The sequence below is a fragment of the Salmo salar genome, chromosome ssa02 (genome assembly GCF_905237065.1).
Source record: "Salmo salar chromosome ssa02, Ssal_v3.1, whole genome shotgun sequence".
NCBI lineage: Eukaryota > Metazoa > Chordata > Actinopteri > Salmoniformes > Salmonidae > Salmo > Salmo salar.
The window spans coordinates 46,038,513-46,060,307 of NC_059443.1; the positions used below are offsets into that span (position 1 = coordinate 46,038,513).

At 44.0% G+C, this 21,795-nt stretch overlaps 1 protein-coding gene across 2 annotated transcripts in view; it reads right to left on the reverse strand.

The window, feature by feature from the left end:
• Window positions 1-494: 494 nt before the first annotated feature.
• Window positions 495-21,795, reverse strand: part of lyplal1 (lysophospholipase like 1) — a 35,345-nt gene continuing 14,044 nt past the window's right edge. The window contains exons 1-5 of one of the 2 annotated variants that reach the window (NM_001141252.2): window positions 4,890-4,992; window positions 4,149-4,248; window positions 3,319-3,488; window positions 1,300-1,415; window positions 498-1,000 (exon numbers count right to left, since the gene is read on the reverse strand). In NM_001141252.2, coding sequence (NP_001134724.1) covers window positions 749-1,000; window positions 1,300-1,415; window positions 3,319-3,488; window positions 4,149-4,248; window positions 4,890-4,983 — 732 coding nt within the window. In that variant the 5' untranslated portion in view covers window positions 4,984-4,992 and the 3' untranslated portion in view covers window positions 498-748. Of the gene's footprint in view, window positions 1,001-1,299; window positions 1,416-3,318; window positions 3,489-4,148; window positions 4,249-4,889; window positions 4,993-21,795 lie in introns of those variants that run through there. The other variant, XM_045695960.1, reaches the window with a different exon arrangement.

Sequence of the window (21,795 nt, forward strand, 5' to 3'; positions counted from 1 at the left end):
CCCAACATCCGGACTACCTTAAGCACAACGCCGAGAGAGAAGCTGCAGGTAGGAAGAAGGGAAGAATAGCTAACTGCTTCCTCCCAATAACCATCAATGAGGCGATGAACTACTGAGCAAACAGAACAGACCTCCACTCCCTCCATCCCCAACCATGTCCAACACATTTCCCAGCGCAAAACGATAATGGTGTATAAAAAAACAGAGCGAGCAAGAGAAAGATTGACTAAACAATTCCTGTTCTCTCTACAGCAACGGTACTAATCTGACTCTAGTGTTAGTTAGACTATAGAGGTGGAGGCAGAGCATGCTCCCATATCCTATCACAGATAGACAGATGAGGCTGAAGCGTTAAGAGTGGAGACTGTACTAGTGCAGAGGGAGTGGTTATAAGCACACTCAACTATCACACGTTCTCTTTTGAAGGGAACCACACAGCTGTTGAGTACACTAAGCAAGCACAACGGACAATGTCCAAGCAACAACAAAAAAAATGTATTGACACTTATTTATTTTTTAAACAGTATTGTGACCAACAGAGGTTGTGAGGTGGTCCACAGCCCACTCAGCACATTAATATCCTTTTCACATTATAGTACCGACCTGAACCGTGCTGGCTCGATTTTCCAGCTTTGTTCCAGAAACTATGGGCAATGCTTTACCAGGCCAGCTCAATAGTGTGAACGTGTTATTAACGTGTTAATAGCGTGTTGTTAATGTGTCTGTTTAGTGGTGTGGGGCTGACTGGTCACTGCCCACTGGCATCTAGACTGTCCGGGAGCAGCTTGGTGAGGATCCAGGAGCGCAGTAGCTCAATCTCTGGCCGGGAGAGCTGGTGCTGGAGGCCTGGGAACGAGTGGAAGGTGGTCGTCATCCCAGCCTTCTTCAGCACGGCCGTAGTTTCTTCTCCCCACTTATGGAACACCAACTCGTCTCCTGTCCCATGGCCCTGGAATAGCTCTGGGAGGGGGCTCCCCGCCCTTGCCCGCTCCTCCACAGCCTAGCAGGGAGAGAAGAGTCAGTCAAGACACTTCTAGACTGCTTACTAGCACACTCTATAGGCCCAATATCTCTGTCAGAACCAAGTGCAGCCAACTCCTGATAAATGCAAGATCTTGGGACTGACATGGAGCATCTTTGAATTGGGACACTGTATATCAACACATCAATATTTCTCCACCACTATCTGTCAGTCAAAGGACAGTTTAGTAGGTAGCTGTAGTTTTCTGGCGCTCTAATCAATAATTAGAATATTGTCTGGAGTTTATTAGACATTATACCAGTGACAGCCTGCCTTACCTGATATACTACAGAGTCCTTGTTGAGAAAGCTGGACAGAGCAAAGACTCCTGCTACGTCAGGGTGATAACGGCACGCTAGGTGGAGGGCCATAGCTCCGCCCATAGAGAAACCCCCTTTGGACGAGGAACAAGACAAAACAGAACATGTCATTGTACTGGGTCCATTAGGTCTCTTTCTGCAGGTATTCACTGAAAATGTGTATTGAATATTGTATCCAATGTGCTTTTCCCAGGAAAATCTAACTTTTCAACTGTGCATACTGGGAATAATATAAAGGTAGGAACATAATAATAAATATATTCATTTATTATTATGTATGAGTAACAGTAGTTTAAGCCATCCTGGCAGTTTAAGCTGTCCGAAGTGGAAAATACTCTGCCTTTAACTGAGAAAGAAAAGAAAAAACATTAAAATGAAACAGACTCCTTAGTTCCACATCATCAGCTTTTTGCTCCTCAGGAGTCGGCATCCGTTCACGAGCCTGTCCTTAATCTCACACATCTGGGTACATCTGGGAAAGTGTGAAAGTACCCATCATCCTGTCAGAGGGGGAAGGGAAGAATGGAGGTATGGAGGGAAGGGGGAGTTCACACGCTTTGCCCAACAAATAAAACATTTGTCCATTTTTTTCTTTACTTCACCGGCTATAGTCTGAAAAAAAAGGTGTTATCTACAACCTAAAAGGGTTCTTCAGCTGTCCCCATAGGATAACCCTTTGTAGAAGCCTTTTTGGTACTAGATAGAGCCCTTTTTGGTTCTACCTGGAACCAAAAAGGGTTCTCCTATGGGGACAGCTGAAGAACCTTCTTTTCTAAGAGTGTATACTTTGAGACCGTCTTTCTGGTATACTCTCAGTCTCTCATTCCAATCCACGATAACAAACCTCAATCATACATTCACATTCTAATGTCTCCTTTCGTATACCCCTCCGCTGTGCTGTTTGGTACAGTGCTGCTATGTGTTTTCAGTGTGTGTGTGCGTGAGCCTATATGTGTGAAATCATGACTGTGGCGATAGCTTCTCTTTTCTGAGATTTCCCAACGGATCCGTGCTTTTTTAAAGAGTGAAAAACATGAACACAAAAGCCTGCGGCGGCGGCTTTTACTTGAAAAACTTTTTTCCATGGAAAGTTCTGCCGCTTGTCAGTCCGTCAGCCCTGCAAGTGGACTATGGGTACAGACCACTCCGTTTCTCCAGTATGCCGAGTGACTCCAATGGGTATTTATAGTTAATGACAAAATGTTATGATTTAGGAAGATAATATTTCAGCAGTCTCCCAGGAACATGTGTTTTTTGAATCACTTTCTCGAGGGGAGTTCAGGGGCTTTTCTGGCGTTCCACACTGGGCCTTTCACACAAACGCTCAGCTCTTTTTTTTCTACTCACAACTATTTCTGTATATTTATATATTTCAGGGCTTGTAGGTTAACCCGTTTCACAATGTTCCCATCGGTTTCCCCTTTCATGGACGCTATCATTTGTTCTCTTACAGAGACATAAAACTTGCGATGGCCCCCCACATATTTCCTGTGGGAACTCTTACCTAGGTTCTAAAATGGTGTTTATGGCGCTTGATCCGAGCGGTTTTATGTCATTGTTATTTACACGCGAACCTGATAACCAAAATATTTGGGAAAAAGGATTTGCTGAACCCGAGAATCCCTCCAGAAATACTTTACGGTTCATAATTGGCAGCGTATAAAAGAATAAAGAAACCTGATAACTTGCATTCTTCATTTTATATCATGACAGAGGGAGTTGAGAACACCAAGGCCAAGAGAGAGAGAGTGGTGTGTGTGCAGAGAGAAAGAGCAAGATCAAGCAAATGGGCAAGTGGATGGGTGCATAATACACATTCAGGAGGAGGTCATGGAGTTAGGAAGTCATGAGGAAGGTAATGAGTGAAGGAGAGACCATACAGCCAAATCTGACATACAGCCAGGAAAAAGACAGGGAAATAAAACAGACAGCTCTAGTAGCAGCAGAATTAGTGTGTGTGTATGTGTGAGACAGTACCTATGATCATCCTGTGTTTTGGTACTCCTGCCCTGATCTCCTCCTGTATAACCGCTCCCAAGGAGTTGGCCATGGAGTCTATAGACTCCAAGTGCTCCAGACAGTCATGTGAGATCTTGTAGCGGTCAAACCACACATTGGACAGAGCCCCCCGCATGGGTGTGTATGGCCTGAGGGGTCAACAGAAGACAGAACAAGATTCAAAGTTTAGCTATGTAATGAGGAAAGGTTTGGGCAGTGAGGGTCACATGGGAGGATGAGATGAAGATTTACCCCTTTCAACAATATCGTGCAGACCCGAACCGCACTGGCTTGGAAATTATCTATTCACATGGTCCATTCATCTCGGTGCGGTAGTGTGAAAAGGGTATTAGGCTATTTAGCCTATTTAAATTGCTGTTCAGGGTCCATATTCATAAAGCACTGGCGTAGGAATGCTGACCTAGGATATATAATCGTGATCATTATTATCTAAAAGGCAAAACTGATCCTAGATCAAAACTCCAACTCTGAGATATTTTATGAATACATGCCCAGATGTTCTACCTGTCTGGGTTAGTTAAGTTATTTTAAAGACAACAGTTGAAGGGCTTTGTCTGTGTTGAGGGGTTTCAGCAGCTTGACTGTATATGGCATTTAGCGGCAGGTAGCCTAGTGGTTAGAGCATTGGACTAGTAACCGAAAGGTTGCAAGATCGAATCCCCAAGCTGACAAGGTAAAAATCTGACATTCTGCCCACTGTTCCTAGGCCATCATTGAAAATAAGAATTTGTTCTTAACTGACTTGCCTAGTTAAATAAAGGTAAAATAAAATAAATAAATAAAAATACCTGGCTGGAGCTGTGGGATATACCACTCTGATGTGGGGGAAAGCCAGGTCTGGTACCGAAACCTCTTTGACCCATGCTCGCACTCCCTGTCCAGTGTCTCCTGCATGGCAGAAGTGAACAGTTAGCCAATATAACTGACTCACTAGGCTTACAGAGCAGAACCTTGGTTTCACCAACATCCCTTTAACATGTTGCTGACTGTTTTTGGAATAAACTGTATATTGAATAATATTGGTGATGCCACAATTATATTTTTGTTGTTGTTGAGTTGCTCACATTTACTATAATATTTGTTTGAAAATATGATACATTTTTATTTTATTTGACATTTATTTTATCAGGGAGATATCAGATAAATACATAGCCTTCTGTTTTTTTCTCTTGTGATCAAGGCCAAATATTAAGTAATTCCCAATGCTGACCACTCAATTGAATGTATCGCTCTACGTAACTTCTGTTAGCTACATTATTCATTTGCCACAGTAGGCCATAGTATAACTCAGTTACAGTTGCGTGGAAGCCACATAGGTTTGCATAGTTAGACAGTTCAAAAGACAGTCCTGTCTGTCCATCACTGTACAAAAGCTTTCAGTATCTAAATTGAAGGTACTCTGGCAATGCTACAGGCTAGGCTATAGGTCGCTAACCTACCACAACTCCTAGTTATTATGAGGCTAGTTCAGCGCAGTTACCGTTGAAGAAATGTCACTAAACATCGAGAGCATTGTAAAACGTAACCACCTGAGCCGTGTAAGAAGATGACCGACGCAGAGTGTTTCCCCGTCGGAGATACAACACACTTGTGTAGAAGTTTGCTGCTCGGTACGGCAGCCATGACTTCTCTGTGTCGCGCGAGACTACCGAGCAGACAGACAGGCGTCTGTGATTGGATAGACGCAGTTTACAGATGACCAAAACCTAAACTCCTGATAGGTTGCTTCCGACTGCACATTTTGCTCAATCCGGATGACATAAAGATTAGGGAATTTACGATGCATGTACGCATGCTCCAAGGCTGCTATGAAGGCTACGTTTGGTAAATTATTACAATACATTTTCACTTCCCCTTTGTAGGCTAAGCATGTCAGAATTCATGGTCATGGACCAATTTCCCCCTGATGCTATTTAGAGCCAGTAAAGTATGAGTTTACGTAGCCCCACAAAAACTGATGTCAGTGTACTCACAGTACTCTATCATGTGTGCTGTGATTTAATGGAATGGCTGGATCTACAAATCAGTTTAAAACACATTCTAAGGTCTTATCTTTTATAAACATAGGCCTGTTTTACTCTGATTCTGGTCATTTTCACTTGCCTTGGACCACACAAACTGTATCCCAACCCTACCCTCAATAATGTTGCAGAGAGGGATCAGCTTGAAAGTGGGTGGCTATCTTGCTGTGCCAAATACCAAAACTATAAACCCACTCAGGGGTCATTCCCTCCATTTTGTGTAATAGAACAGACCATAAATATTTCATGAACCTTTCACTAACATGTTTTACATGGGAAGCTCCCCTCTTTAGAATAGGCTGTTGATGTGAAACTTGATATTAGGTCTACATGTCTGAGTCATGGTGTCTGTGCCATGTAACATTGTTGTCCTTTTATTCCTTATTTGACAGGGCACAATGGTTGTATGACAAAGGAATGCACAGGTCTTTTTGGAGGTTGATGTGGAATATGGGGTGAAACATGACACATTCACTCAATCATTAACAAACTTTTAAAATATATATATTTTTTTAAATCAGTGAGCACCACAAATTTGTGCTTTAATTGTTTGTATGATCATTTCTTGGTTTAAGTAGCTTCACTACGTAGACAGAGGTGAAATAAATATTCAATACATCTAATGTGGGTTTTGTGTGAGTTTTTCAAAAGAACAAAATGTATTTTACGTTTAATTGAAGCCCATTGTGTGGCCTTGTTATGGATGGCTCATGTTTTGGATGGCACGCTGGAATTAATTCCCTCTGAGTGATTCATGCTGCTGACTGATAAGTAAACTCACTGTTGTCTTTCAACCTGGACTCATGGGTAGATGTAACATAGTAAAGGTAAATCTGGGACACTCCAATAAGCATGATATGTCACGTTTCGTATGGTATGTATTAATTTGTGGATGTCCAGCATCTATTTTGTATGATATGTTACAAATTGCAATTTGTACAATATGTTACTAATTGCAATTTGTACAATATGTTACAAATTTGCAAAAAGTATGATATGTTACAATTTGTTATGGCTAACATTAGCTAGGTGGCTAACGTTTGCTAAACTAGGGGTTAAGGTTGGAGTTAGGTCAAAGGGTTAAGGTTACAGTTAGGGTTAGCTAACATGCTAAGTAGTAACTAGTTGCAAAGTTGCTAATTAGCTAAATTAGCTAAAATAATTAGCTAAAATAAAGTATCTAAAATAAAGTTGTCCATGATGAGATTCGAGCACGCAACCTTTGGGTTGCTAGACATTCACATTATATGCCTACCCATCCACCCTACTTTTGGCTTTGCCTTAAGTAACCTTGTGTTATGTAACCATACCAAACATAACATCACACTAATTTGAGTGTCCTGGATTTATGGTTACTATGTTGCTTCTAGTCTATGAGACCAGGCTGTGTCTTTAACCTGCATTGAGTGCTATGTGACAAGTATCTCACCTCACACTTTATCGTCAGTGTTGTACTCATGCATGCCATTCTTACACTCCAACATGCCCCTGTGCCTACCTTGCCCAGCTCTATCCTCACCTGCTTGTTATTGCCTATGATAGCATCTGGGTGTGCTTGTGTTGGTGTTAAAGTGTGCTACCTTGCTTCCGTGAGATACCCGTTGCAGCAGTGTCATAACAAATTTGTGAGTTTTTGCAGGTTTAAACCAGACAGTGAAAAATATGTTCTGAAGCACTCATACCCCTCCCCCTCACAAACAAGCACTCGCTCATTCAAATTCTAACTCAGGTTAACCTATGCACCCTATAAGTGGCTAAGTCATGTGGCTCATAGTAATAACTAATAGCAATAGCACATACAAGTCCAAAAGAGATTGAACAATCTGTTAAAACACTCTCTCACTCTGTCTGTCTGTCTGTCTGTCTGTCTGTCTGTCTGTCTGTGAGAGAGAGAGAGAGAGAGAGAGAGAGAGAGAGAGAGAGAGAGAGAGAGAGAGAGAGAGAGAGAGAGAGAGAGAGAGAGAGAGAGAAAGAAAGATTTAGAGTGGGGTCAGGTTGTAAGTAAAGCATTGCAGTGGGTTTGGCGCTCTCTCAGGCTCTCAGAGGTTGGTTGTTATAAACAGTAAACAGTAGAGGCTCTGGTGGCCCACCGACAGTAGCTGTGGAAGACGTAAATCAAACTGTGATTCTTTCAGAAGTGCTGTTATAGACTGAGTCAGAACTAAACATGCCACACACACACACACACACACACACACACACACACACACACACACACACACAGGTTTCTCAGGGAAAGAAATAGCTGATCTGTCTTCATTTAGAGACCCAAAACCCCAGAGCTTTACGCCAGATGCTGTCCTCTCCTAACTATATATATATATATATATTTTAAAGTGAAATAAAAATGGGAGACGTTAAGCTGTAGAGGACAATCCTTGCTTCTGTTAATTCCTGCTTCTGGTTTTATCATATTGGAAAGTTTGACTGGGGAGTTAGAGCACTTTGATCGCAGCAATTTTTCACCCTGCTGTTTTTCTTTTGCCTTTCATTTTTCACTTTTTTCTCTCTAAATGTGAGCTCACTGGTGAGCCTGTTGGGGGCTGCCGTGGAAAGGTAGCTTCTTCACATCGATCAGTGCTCCTAAAATAATCACCACTCAGATTGAGGGGAGCGATGAGTTAAACAACTCATCACTCTCCCTACTCAGAGGTCTTTCTGTGATTCAGGTCCATGAGGGCATTTTTATTTATAGAAGGAACTTAGTTAGCAAAAGGAAAAATGCCAGCAATGGAAACTTGTTCTCCCCTTTCCAGTTAGGCAGGCTAAAGAGGATTGGTTTGATCTTACATAGTACACTCATAACTCAAAGGGACTCAACATGGACTCACAACACAGCAGTCACATATGAATCATACTTTAGTCCACTTTGACATGATAGGAATGACATCACTGGACTCCCAGCTCTGGAACTATACATATCTACAGTATGGCCTTGTCTCATCTAGATATCAGTGTTTTATTACTGTAGTACTGCACAGGATTCCATACACAACCACCTGTATGGGCTCTGCCAAGGCTTCTGAACTGTGTGCAGTAACAATTTATTTATGCCTATGTGATCTGTGCCCTGGATGTACTACAGGTTAGTGTCCTCTTGGCAGAGGCTCCAGGTCTCTGTATGATCAGGACCTGTCCTCACTCCCTGTATAGTGCCGTTGCCGCTGACTCTATTGACCTGCGTGTCCTGCCTCAACCCACAATACAGTGTGCTGCCTTGGCTGCTCTCTCACCACGTTTTATGGCCTCACTTCAAAGGTCCCTGCTGCAGCCCTGCCAGAGAGCGCCACATAACTCAGCCAACATAAAAGTATGGCCGACCATAAATTTTTACAGAGAAAAACCTAAGTAAACACAATGGGCTCCTAACAAGCAAACTAATGGAGAAACAATGTCACCGCCTCTGCCCATGTTCATTTGGAACCAGCCAAGTCAGCTGTTGACGGTTTCGCTTTTATCTGTAAATGTATTTTCATTATGTACCCAATCCATAATTCCTCCTACCTACAGCGGTGCAGAGGTATTGGGTTTTCAGGAATGTGCACGGGAGGCCAAGGAATTTTTTGGCGATGTGATTTTATTTTCAGGGTTCACTTTGATGTGGATGGATGTATTCTCCATTCTCTCCCTTAACGAGAAAACCAGAAGCATACATGCCAGCACAAAGGTCAACTGGGAAAAGTGTACTCTTATGGAGAAGTTTTGGTTTACACAACCATTTTGATGTGATAGTTGTATCTAAGTTTAAGAGCAGGGTTTGGAAGTAATAATCTTTATGCTCTCCTTACCTTTTTATCAGAGCTATGAATATCCACTCTCTCTATCCTCTCTCAGATACCACTGCATCCATAGCTCCACATCATCAACCCCATTGGCCCTGCCATATTACTGTAGCCTCCCTTCTCTAACAGTGTTCCCTCTATGAAAGTCTGCTGTCAGTGCAGGAAAAACTTGGGGTAGAGAATTTGCCTCTAATTGCTGGTCCAGGGAATGTTTGCTTCATTAGCTAATAGTGGTTGAGGTCAGATGTGGGCTAGGGAAAGCTGATCCTAGACCAGCGCTCAGGGCCAGGGGCAACGTCTCCCCAGAGTATTGGGGAAGCACCTGCTCTCCCCGGGCCTATGATTTAACCATAACACAGAGCTTCTGTAGCTCTGACTTCAGAAAGGTTTCCATTACACAGGAAAAGGGGAAGCAGTGTTTTCTGAGCTGTGAGCGGTCACAGTTTGCGCTCATGCCAACTTCCAACTGTATTTTTGGAAAATAAAGGGCGAAGTGAGAGCATCGCCACAGCATTTTGCACAGCACAGGCTCCTCTCTGGGTTGATTTTGGATGGGGGAGGCCCTCTGGAATGGATCTTCCCTCTTTGTTTTGAAGGACCTGTCATGGAGAATGACTGGGAAGCAAAAATGTTGAGAGGCATGAAATGGAGAGAGAAATTCAGAGAGAAAGTGATGCAACACACAGTTCTGTATGACTCATTTGAACCCCCCCCCCCAACAAATTAGAATGACCTTTGTAATATTTTGGATGTGTCTGAGACCATATTGAATTTAATATTTCAAACAGATAAGACCCGACCGAGTCATTGGAATTACTGTCGTTTATCTGACTGGCTTAGGGAGATAGGGAGAGATGCAGGAGGAAATGTGAAATCCGACTCCTGATCTAATTTCCCCCTTTCCCCTCTACCCCACCCCAAACATTCTGTTCCCACATCATTAGATTCTGATGTCCCATCCCAGGGGCTCTAAGTGCCACATCCCGGCCCTTCCTCTCACCTTGCTTTGAAATCAGACACGGGAAGAAAATATTTAGTTATTTGTTATTCTCCCCCCCCCCCCCCAAAAAAAAAAAAAATTTGATCAAAATAAATGTCATGGTGGTGTTATGCAAATGTACCACACCCACCTGCTTAACAGGGTAGCCTTACTTTTTGTGCCTCTGTCTTGAGATACTCAACCCTGGCTAAACTCAATGCACAAGCTACTGTTCGACTGTTTATGTCTCTTTAAAAAGTCATAGTCTATCTAAAGCCCTGTTGGCACCATGGTCCATGCCCCCTTGAGACACTGACCTTGTGTGTGTCTTTGAAGTAGCGCCATGGTAGAGTGCTTGAAACCTCAGGTACAATGGCCATGAGCCTCCGCTGGGTCACTTTGACTATCGCTTTCATTCCGTGTCAGCTCACCTGCCACTGGCAATTTCAAAAATGACACTGTAGGGCTATTGCTAACCAATGTCCACTCTAGCATCCCCTCCCAGCTTCTATTCCTGTCACCACCGAGCAGCAGATGATGCTGGGAATCTGCCAGACGGAATATAAAAAGGGCCAGACGATGATGGTGCCCCCTCCAACAGGAATGACTTGATTTCAAAGAGAGAGAAGGATGAGAGAGAGAGAGAGAGAGAGAGAGAGAGAGAGAGAGAGAGAGAGAGAGAGAGAGAGAGAGAGAGAGAGAGAGAGAGAGAGAGAGAGAGAGAGAGAGAAAGAGAGAGAGAGAAAGATAGGTGGTATGGGGGCCAAGGTGCAATGGGGATCATCAACTTGGAGTCTTGAGTTACGGGCTCACATGCAACACTGAATGGGTTTCACTGACAGGTGGCAGGGATTTCCCCAGAGACAGAGGCAGAATTCCAAACATTTGGGCCTGAAGAACACAAGAAGTGGCCGTGGTGGAGAGAGAATAGTTGGGCGACCAGGTTTTAAGGTGAATGGTCATAAATCTCACTTATCAACACAGCAGTTACATATGAGGTCCTTGGAGACAGCCCCCCCCACACACTCTAAACCACCTGATCTGATTTTAGCTGTGTAGCCTGGGACTGGGTTTGGCACGTTCCCCGACAGTGGAAAGTTCAAGGGTGAAGGGTCAGAGGTCTTGCTAGTGATAGGGTGGATATTAGTGAGTAGAGGGAGGTGAGTGCGGCTTTGTCTGTCTCTCATACTTTATTTGAACTTTCTCTACTTAGATGCAGTCAGAAACCCAAGTTTTATTATGTTTGTTATAAAGAAATGCCAGGAAATACTGTTATGTTCAACATACAGTTGAAGTTGGAAGTTTACATACACCTTAGCCAAATACATTTAAACTCAGTTTTTCACAATTTCTGACATTTAATCCTAGTATCAATTCCGTCTTAGGGCAGTTAGGATCACCACTTTATTTTAAGAATGTGAAATGTCAGAATAATAGTAGAGATAATGATTTATTTCAGCTTTTATTTCTTTCATCAAATTCCCAGTGGGTCAGAAGTTTACATACACTCAATTAGTATTTGGTAGCACTGCCTTTAAATTGTTTAACTTGGGTCAAACGTGTCGGGTAGCCTTCCACAAGCTTCCCACAATGAGTTGGGTGAATTTTGGCCCGTTCCTCCTGACAGAGCTGGTGTAACTGAGTCAGGTTTGTAGGCCTCCTTGCTCGAACATGCTTTTTCAGTTCTGCCCACACATTTTCTATGGGATTGAGGTCAGGGCTTTGTGATGGCCACTCCAATACATTGACTTTGTTGTCCTTAAGCCATTTTGCCACAACTTTGGAAGTATGCTTGAGGCCATTTGGAAGACCCATTTGCGACCAAGCTTTATCTTCCTGACTGATGTCTTGAGATGTTGCTTCAATATATCCACATAATTTTTCATTCCTCATGATGCCATCTATTTTGTGAAGTGCACCAGTCCCTCCTGCAGCAAAGCACCCACACAACATGATGCTGCCACCTCCTCGCTTCACGGTTGGGATGGTGTTCTTTGGCTTGCAAGCTTCCCCCTTTTTCCTCCAAACATAACGATGGTCATTATGGCCAAAAAGTTATATTTTTGTTTCATCAGACCAGAGGGCATTTCTCCAAAAAGTACGATCTTTGTCCCCATGTGCAGTTGCAAACCGTAGTCTGGCTTTTTTAATGGCGGTTTTGGAGCAGTGGCTTCTTCCTTGCTGAGCGTCCGTTCAGGTTATGTTGATATAGGACTCGTTTTACTGTGGATATAGATACTTTTGTACCTGTTTCCTCCAGAATCTTCACAAGGGCCTTTGCTGTTGTTCTGGGATTGATTTGCACTTTTCGCACCAAAGTATGTTCATCTCTAGGAGACAGAACGCGTCTCCTTCCTGAGCGGTATGACAGCTGCGTGGTCCTATGGTGTTTATACTTGCGTACTATTGTTTGTACAGATGAACGTGGTGCCTTCAGGCGTTTGGAAATTGCTCCCAAAGATGAACCAGACTTGTGGAGGAGTACCGTTTTTTTTTCTGAGGTCTTGGCTGATTTATTTTGATTTTCCCATGATGTCAAGCAAAGAGGCACTGAGTTTGAAGGTAGGCCTTGAATTACATCAAATGATGTCAATTAGCCTATCAGAAGTTTCTAAAGCCATGACATCATTTTCTGGAATTTTCCAAGTGTCACGTCCTGACCAGTATAAGGGTTATTTGTTATTGTAGTTTGGTCAGGATGTGGCAGAGGGTATTTGTTTTATGTGGTTCGGGGTGGTGGTTTATTTAGTAGGGCGTTTGATTTATTATTTCCGGGTTTTTGGGTAATGTTCTATGTTTGTATTTCTATGTGGTCTCTAGTCGTTTGTATGTCTATGTTTAGGTTGATGGGGGGGAACAGGACGAGTCGTTTGGTTTGGTTTGGTGTTGTGGGAGATTGTTTCTTGTTTTGCGTGTGAGCCTGACAAGACTGTTTTGTTGATCGTTCGTTCGTTCATTCGTTCGTTCTTCTTTTGTTATTTTGGTGTTTTCTTGGTTAAAATAAAATACAAGATGAGCATCCACATTCCTGCTGCGTTTTGGTCCTCCATTCCCGACGACAACCGTTACAGAATCTCCCACCACAAATGGACCAAGCAGCGGAGTAAGGAGCAAGGGGAATTCAATATGGACTGGTGGGAGAAATGGACGTGGGAGCAGATTCTGGCCGGAGAGGGCCCATGGAGGAAGTCTAGTGAGGACCGGGAACGCTACCGGGGAACACGACTGGCGTTTAAGCCCGAGAGGCAGCCCCAATAATTTTTTTTGGGGGGGCACATGGGTAGTTTGGCTGGGCGAGGAGTAAGCCCCAGGCCAAATCCCTGTACCTTTTCTGGGCAACCAGTGAATGGACAGGTCCCGTGCTTCGGGGTAATGGGTACTGTGGCGAGGCCAAGTATTTTTAGGCCGGTACGCGCAATACCAGCGCCCCGCATTTGCCAGGGGGAAGTGGGCATCCAGCCAGTAAGAGCGATGCTAGTTCTGCGCTCGAGACCGCCAGTACGCCTCTACGGTCCAGTACGTCAGCCCTGTCCGACTCGTCCTGTTCCCGCTCCCCGCACTAGCCCTGAGGTGCGTGTTCCCAGGCTGATACCTCCAGTACCAGCACCACGCATCAGGCTTCCAGTGCGTCAACCCAGTCCGACTCGTCCTGTTCCCGCTCCCCGCACTAGCCCGGAGGTGCGTGTTCCCAGGCTGATACCTCCAGTACCAGCACCACGCAACAGGCTTCCAGTGTGTCAGCCCAGTCCGACTCGTCCTGTTCCCGCTCCCCGCACTAGCCCTGAGGTGCGTGTCCCCAGAGTGGCACATCCAGTACCAGCACCACGCATCAGGCTTCCAGTGCATCAGCCCAGCCTCGAGAGTTCGGCAATAGTGTGCAGTCCAGAGTATCCGGCAACAGTATGCAGTCCAGAGTATCCGGCAACAGTATGCAGTCAAGAGTATCCGGCAACAGTGTGCAGTCCAGAGTATCCGGCAACGGTGTGCAGTCCAGAGTATCCGGCAACGGTGTGCAGTCCAGAGTATCCGGCAAGGGTGTGCAGTCCAGAGTATCCGGCACCAGTGTGCAGTCCAGAGTATCCGGCACCAGTGTGCAGTCCAGAGTATCCGGCACCAGTGTGCAGTCCAGAGTATCCGGCACCAGTGTGCAGTCCAGAGTATCCGGCAACAGTGTGTAGTCCAGAATCCGGCAGCAGTGTGCGCCGACCGCAACAGTGTCTAGTCCGGAACCGAGGGAGTCTGCCTGCGACCCGGAACCGAGGGAGTCTGCCTGCGACCCGGAACCGAGGGAGTCTGCCTGCGACCCGGAACCGAGGGAGCCTGCCTGCGACCCGGAACCGAGGGAGCCTGCCTGCGACCCGGAACCGAGGGAGCCTGCCTGCGACCCGGAACCGAGGGGTCTGCCTGTGACCCAGAACCGGGTGAGTCTGCCTATGACCCGGAACCAAGGGAGTCTATCAGCAACCCGGAACTGAGTAAGTCTATTGACGATCCGGAACTAAATATGAGTAACTGTGGTTCAAATGAGTCTGCCTACAGTGTGGAACGGAAGAGGTCTGCCTACGATCTGGAACGAGGGGAGTCTGCCTACGGCCCGAAACTGATCAAGTCTGTCTGCATTCTGGAGGACAGTAGGCCGGAGCCAGAACCACCTCCTGTATAGGTGGGTTGGGGAGGGGAGGTGTAGCACAAGTGCCGTCGGTGACGGCAGCCACCCTCCCTTCCCTCCCTTTAGTTTAGGGGGAATTTTTTGTTGTTGTTTAAAAAAATATATATATATATTTATGAGGTGCATCCAGGGTCTGCACCTTTAGGGGGGGGTACTGTCACGTCCTGACCAGTATAAGGATTATTTGTTATTGTAGTTTGGTCATGACGTGGCAGAGGGTATTTGTTTTATGTGGTTCGGGGTGGTGGTTTATTTAGTAGGGCGTTTGATTTATTATTTCCGGGTTTTTGGGTAATGTTCTATGTTTGTATTTCTATGTGGTCTCTGGTCATTTGTATGTCTATGTTTAGGTTGATGGGGGGTTGGACTTTCAATTGGAGGCAGGTGCTTTCTCGTTGCGTCTGATTGAGAGTCCTATATATGGGTAATTGTTTGGTTTGGTGTTGTGGGAGATTTGTTGTGGGAGATTGTTTCTTGTTTTGCGTGTGAGCCTGACAAGACTGTTTTTGTTGATCGTTCGTTCTTCTTTTGTTATTTGGGTGTTTTCTTGGTTAAAATACAAGATGAGCATCCACATTCCTGCTGCGTTTTGGTCCTCCATTCCCGACGACAACCGTTACACCAAGCTGTTTAAAGGCACAGTCAACTTGGTGTATGTAAACTTCTGACCCCCTGGAATTGTGATACAGTGAAATAATATGTCTGTAAACAATTGTTGGAAAAATTACTTGTGTCATGCACAAAGTAGATGTCCTAACCTACTTGCCAAAACTATAGTTTGTTAACAAGAAATTTGTGGAGTGGTTGAAAAATGACTTCAACTGTATCTTTTCATGTATGTGTATCCCCTGGTGATGTAAGGACTATGTTTAATAATGATTTGCAACACTTGCGAGTAACAGCTGCCGAATATTATAAACACAATTAAAGTTATGTTAGCTACTATAGCAACTACCCGTGCCATAGCAACCTGGAAGAATCCCACAAATGTAATTTGGGTGTGTTTCAGAGTGGAGAATTTCAGAAGTTCATGGTAAACATGTGCTATGTAACAGTTTCGTGTGTGTGTGTGTGTGTGGGTGTTTGTGTGTGTACACGTTTTACTATACTTGTGAGTGCCAGAAGTCCTCACAAGAATATTAAACCAACTTGTAAAAGGCTATTTTAGGCTTAGGGGTTAGGATTAGGGGTTAGTGGTTAGGTGTTGGGTTAGGAGTTAGGGTTAGTGGTGAGGGTTAGGGGTGAAGGTTAGGGTAAGGTTTCAGGTTAGGATTAAGGTTGGGTTAGGGGTTAGGGAAAATAGGATTTTTAATGGGAATCAATTGTTGGTCTCCAAAAAGTGAAGGTTACAGCGGGTAATGTTACAGGTTGAGGTGATAATAACGGTAAAGGTTGGAATGTTATTGCTGAGAATGTCACAGGAGTCAGGAGCTTGGGGGAGGAAATGTGATGGTTGTAAATGTAGCAAAACAGGTGACAACAGCAGTTACAAGTGAGAATCAATTAGTCATAATTGTTTGGTGGATATACAAGTTGTATAGTCAAAGATATTCTAGTTGTTTAGCAAAATATATTATAGTTGTATAGTCAAAAAGGTTTTAGTTGGATAGTTAAATAAGTCTTTTGTCATCAAAATAATGGAAACACCAATATAAAGTGACTTAATAGGGTGTTGGGCCACCACGAGCCAGAACAGCAGCTTCAATGCATCTTGGCATAGATTCTACAAGTGTCTGGAACCTTATTGAAGGAATGCGAGACCATTCTTCCACAAGAAATACCATCATTTGGTGTTTTGTTGATGGTGATGGAAAACACTATCTCAGGAGCAGCTCCAGAATCTTCCAGAAGTATTCATTTGGCTTTAGATCTGGTATGTGAGACAGCCATGGCATATGGTTTACATTGTTTTCATGCTCTACAAACCATTGTTTAGTAAAATATGTTATAGTTGTATAATTATAGATGTTATACAGTTTCACACACTCACACACACACACATACACATTTACATGGGACAGTGACAAATGGTGACTCTCCAATACTGTCACATGACCAGGAAGCGGCGATACAGTGCTTGTGCGTTTTATACTTTTTGAAATACTTATGCGTGTTTAGTGCTGTTCCATACCGTGTTGGCTGGATTTTGCCTTCTCCTGGAGCTAACGTTAGCAGGCTACCCTAGGCTAGCTCGGTTACCTAGCTCTCACCAGAAAAGCTTATTTTATGTTGCGGTTGGCTCTTGTAGCCGGGACTGCTGTTTCTGACCCAAGTATAAGGATGTTGGATTCCTCTGATTTGGACAGAGAGTGTGATATGTTCACCGTAGTTAAAGAGTGTACTGACCTTTTACACTTGTAAATAGTGTAAGCAACTTGTTGCCTCAAAATACCAGATCATTGAACTACTAGAGGAGAACAGGATCCTAAAAGAACGTCTTGCTCTGGCTAAGGAAACTCCAAAACTCGCTGTTTTTGATGTGACAATTGTAAATGACCGAGGAGATAATCCAGGGTACTCTACGAGATTGGGCTCCTCTGCAGTAGCCACTGAAGATCCTACCTTGGACCACGTTTGTTCCCATAATAACACATTGTTTTCTGGATCTGGTCCTGCGTTACTGAGCCGGCCATCCCCTGGATCAGCCCCTATAGCACGTCCCACAGGCTCACAGTAACCCCCTCGTCATCCTCCATTGGTGGTTGCTATAGGGAGCGCCATAGTTAGGGATGTGGTGGTCATGAAAGTTAGGACCTACTGCTTCCCTGGAGCCCCTGTTCGGGACATAGATCACCAGGTCCCTGGAGCGATGGAGATGCACCCGAATGCTCACAGTAGTCATTCATGTTGATACAAACGTCATCCATCTTCCCAAATCGGCGCAATTAAAAGATGACTTCAGAGGGCCCATAGGCAGGCTAAAGGAGACAGGCAAGTGGGTTCTCATTTCCGGTTCTCTACCAACAATAGAATGCTTTAGTCATCTCCTCTCGCTACACTACTGGCTGAAATCCTACTGTTCCTCAATGAATTTGGAGTACATTGAAAATGTTTACCACTTTTGGGAGAGGCGCCAGTTTTACAAGAGGGATGGCTTGCATCCAAATATGAAAGAGGCAAAAGTTGTCTGGGGTATGCTATTGCCCCCACAGCTAACCAGGCTCTGTCAGAGTTTCAATCTGTCTCTATTTCCCTGCAGAAAGCCTTTGTTGAACTGAAATTAGTACTTAATGCAGGTAAAACCAAGTATGTTATTTTCCAAATCACTTAAAATGTATCTGATAATCTTTGCATACGTACTTTTGATGGTCTGGATTGACAAAAAACAATCTTTCAAAAACCATATTGATCAGTTAGTTAATTAAGAAATTAAGAATTAAAATAGGCTTCTTCCATAGGAACAGGTCCTGTCTTTTGCAGCAAAAAGCAGCAAAAAAATATTTCAGTGAGCATTCAATCCGGTTATTGACTATGGCAATATTTCAGCCACACACCCGTTGTTGGCAGGTGTATAAAATTGAGCACACAGCCATGCAATCTCCATAGACAAACATTGGCAGTAGAAGGGCCTTATTGAAGAGCTCAGCGAATTTCAGTGTGGCACCGTCATAGGATGCCACCTTTCCAACAAGTCAATTCGCCAAATTTCTACCCTACTAGAGCTGCCCCGGTCTACTGTAAGTGCTGTTATTGTGAAGTGGAAATGTCACAATAACACTTCAGCCGCGAAGTAATAGTCCACACAAGCTCATTGAATGCGACCGCCGGGTGCTGAAGCACGTAATGCATAAATATAGTCTGTTCTCAGTTGCAACACTTACTACCGAGTTCCAAACTGCCTCTGGAAGCAACGTCTGCACAATAACTGTTTGTCGGGAGCTTCATGAAATGGGCTTCCATGGCCGAGCAGCCACACACAAGCCTAAGCTCGTCACCATTGGACCCTGGAGCAATGGAAATGCGTTCTCTGGAGTGTTGAATCTGGAGTGTTGAGTCATGCTTCAACATCTGGCAGTCCGATGGAAAAGTCTCAGTTTGGCGGATGCCAGGAGAACGCTACCTTCCCGAATGTATAGTGCCAACTGTAAAATTTGGTGGAGTAGGAATAATGGTCTGGGACTGTTTTTCATTATTCGGGCAAGGCCCCTTAAGTTCCAGTGAAGGGAAATCTTAACGCTACAGCATACAATGACATTCTAGACAATTCTGCACTTCCAACTTTGTTGCAACAATTTGGGGAAAGCCCTTTCCTGGTTCAGCATTATAATGCCCACATGCACAAAGTGAGGTCTATACAGAAATGGTTTGTCAAGATCGGTGTGGAAGAAAAAAGAAATAAGCAAACACGTTTGGTGTTCGCCAAAAGGCATGTGGGAGACTCCCTAAACATATGGAGGAAGGTACTCTGGTCAGATGAGACTAGAATTGAGCTTTTTGGCCATCAAGGAAAACGCTATATCTGGCTCAAACCCAACACCTCTCACCCCGAGAACATCACCATTTTCATCGGCAGGGACTGGGAAACTGGTCAGAATTGAAGGAATGATGGATGGTGCTAAATACAGGGAAATTCTTGAGGGAAACCTGTTTCAGTCTTCCAGAGATTTGAGACTGGGACGGAGGTTCACCTTCCAGCAGGACAATGACCCTAAGTATACTGCTAAAGCAACACTCGAGTGGTTTAAGGGGAAACATTTAAATGTCTTGGAATGGCTTAGTCACAGCCCAGACCGTAATCCAATTGAGAATCTGTGGTATGACTTAAAGATTGATGTACACCAGCGGAACCCATCCAACTTGAAGGAGCTGGAGCAGTTTTGCCTTGAAGAATTGGCAAAAATTCCAGTGGCTAGATGTGCCAAGCTTATAGAGACATACCCCAAGAGACTTGCAGCTGTAGTTGCTGCAAAGGTGGCTCTACAAAGTATTGACTTTTTTTTTGGGGGGGGGGGGGGGGTACAAACCCCCCCAAAATGATACAAACCCCCCCAAAATCTATTTTAATTCCAGGTTGTAAGGCAATAAAATAGAAAAAATGCCAAGGGGGGTGAATACTTTCGCAAGCCTATGTAGTGGAAAGCCTTCCCAGAAGAGTGGAGGCTGTTATAGCAGAAAAGGGGGGACCAACTCCAAATTAATGACCATGATTTTGAAATGAGATGAGACTGTCGTCTCAGCTTGACTCCCTGCTTAAATAAAGGTTAAATAAATACTAAAATAGTCAAATATGTTAGTTGTATAGTCAAAGATGTTATAGTTGTATAGTAAAAAAAATCTTGTAGTACAGAAAGACCCCACAACTATTGTACTGTCTATTGCAGGAACTGGAAACCTGATGCAGATCTTGACTAAATCATTGGGTTGGAAATCTCAAAGAGATTTTAATGATTTATGGTGCTACTCTCTGGCTGACAAACAACACCATGCTTTTGCTTCTTCTTATATGATATAAACATGATTTGGCCCAGTAAGACAAACATTATGCTAGTAATTAAGAATCCTGTGTGAACAAGGCCCTGCCTTGGACTTCAGCTCGGTTATTTTCCATCTTTTCAGGAATCGCACAAAGTGTAAAAGATATTCTGGCTGTGTGGAAAATGTGTGCGCTATAAGTGAAGGAACAGACACGGGTCCCATTCCAGAGGCATATAACATGATCCTCAGGAGGTGGGCTAAGGGGGTCTGGGGTGAAGGTGGAGGTGGGTTCAAGGGGGTCCCCACGCAATGTCGACAATATGATGCATATACAGTACAGTACAGTACCATACATACATACCATACATACAGTTGTAGCCTATGTGATGGTCTGCTATTGACTGATTTCTTGTGTTGTTTGTCACTATGTCCTACAGTCTCACAGTGTTCCTGTATTTGGAAGTGTTTGTGTTAGGGAAAGGCAAAGTGTGTGTTGTTCTGTACACCCTGTAACCTGTACCCCCGCACATTGACTCGGTACCGGTACCCCCTGTATATAGCCTCATTATTGTTATTTTATAGTGTTACTTTACTTTAGTTTATTTAGCAAATATTTCCTTAACTCTATTTTCTTAAAACTGCATTGTTGGTTAAGGGCTTGTAAGTAAGAATTTCACGGTAAGGTTGTATTCTGAGCATGTGACAAATACAATTTGATTTGATATATGCCATTTAGCAGACGCTTTTGTCCAAATTCACTTACAGTCATGCGTGCATACTGTACATTTTACATATGGCTGCTCCCGGAAATCGAACCCATTATCCTGGTGTTGGTCTACCGACTGAGCTACAGAGGACCTCACTGAGCTACAGAGGACCACTGTGCATGTGTCTCTGCACAGTGCAGTATGGGAGTGGGAGAGCAGGTGAGATTATATTCAGTTAATTACATTACATCCATATGTGTGTGGGAACTAAGTGACCTTGTGGTTTCTAAGGATAAACTCCATATCGTTGTCTCTCACCTGCACTACCCAGGTGCTCTGAGTCTTTATTGCTGTAAGATGACCCTAAGTCAGAGTCCTGGGATGATTTATCCCTCAGATCTCTTATGGGAACAGGAATAAAGGTGGCTTGGAATCCCAGGTGGGAAACCAATGGCACAAACCTCTGACACAAACAGCAGAACAGAACTCCTTCTCTCATTTCCTCATACACCTGTTATGAGTGTACTCAATACTTTTTAAAATTAATTAATTAGTTTGGTATAATGTGTGTTTATGAGACGTGTGTGTAGAACTGTATCCACTCTACCAGACCAGATTAAATTTCCATGTTATACACTGAGTGTACAACACATTAGGAATACCTTCCTAATATTGAGTTGGGGCGTGTACTCTACAATCTGTCCAAAGCGTTCCACAGGGATGCTGGCCCATGTTGACTCTAATGCTTCCCACAGTTGTGTCAAGTTGGCTGGATGTCCTTGGGTGGTGTACCATTCTTGAAACACACAGGAAATTGATGAGCGTGAAAAACCCAGCAGGGCTGCAGTTCTTTACACATTCA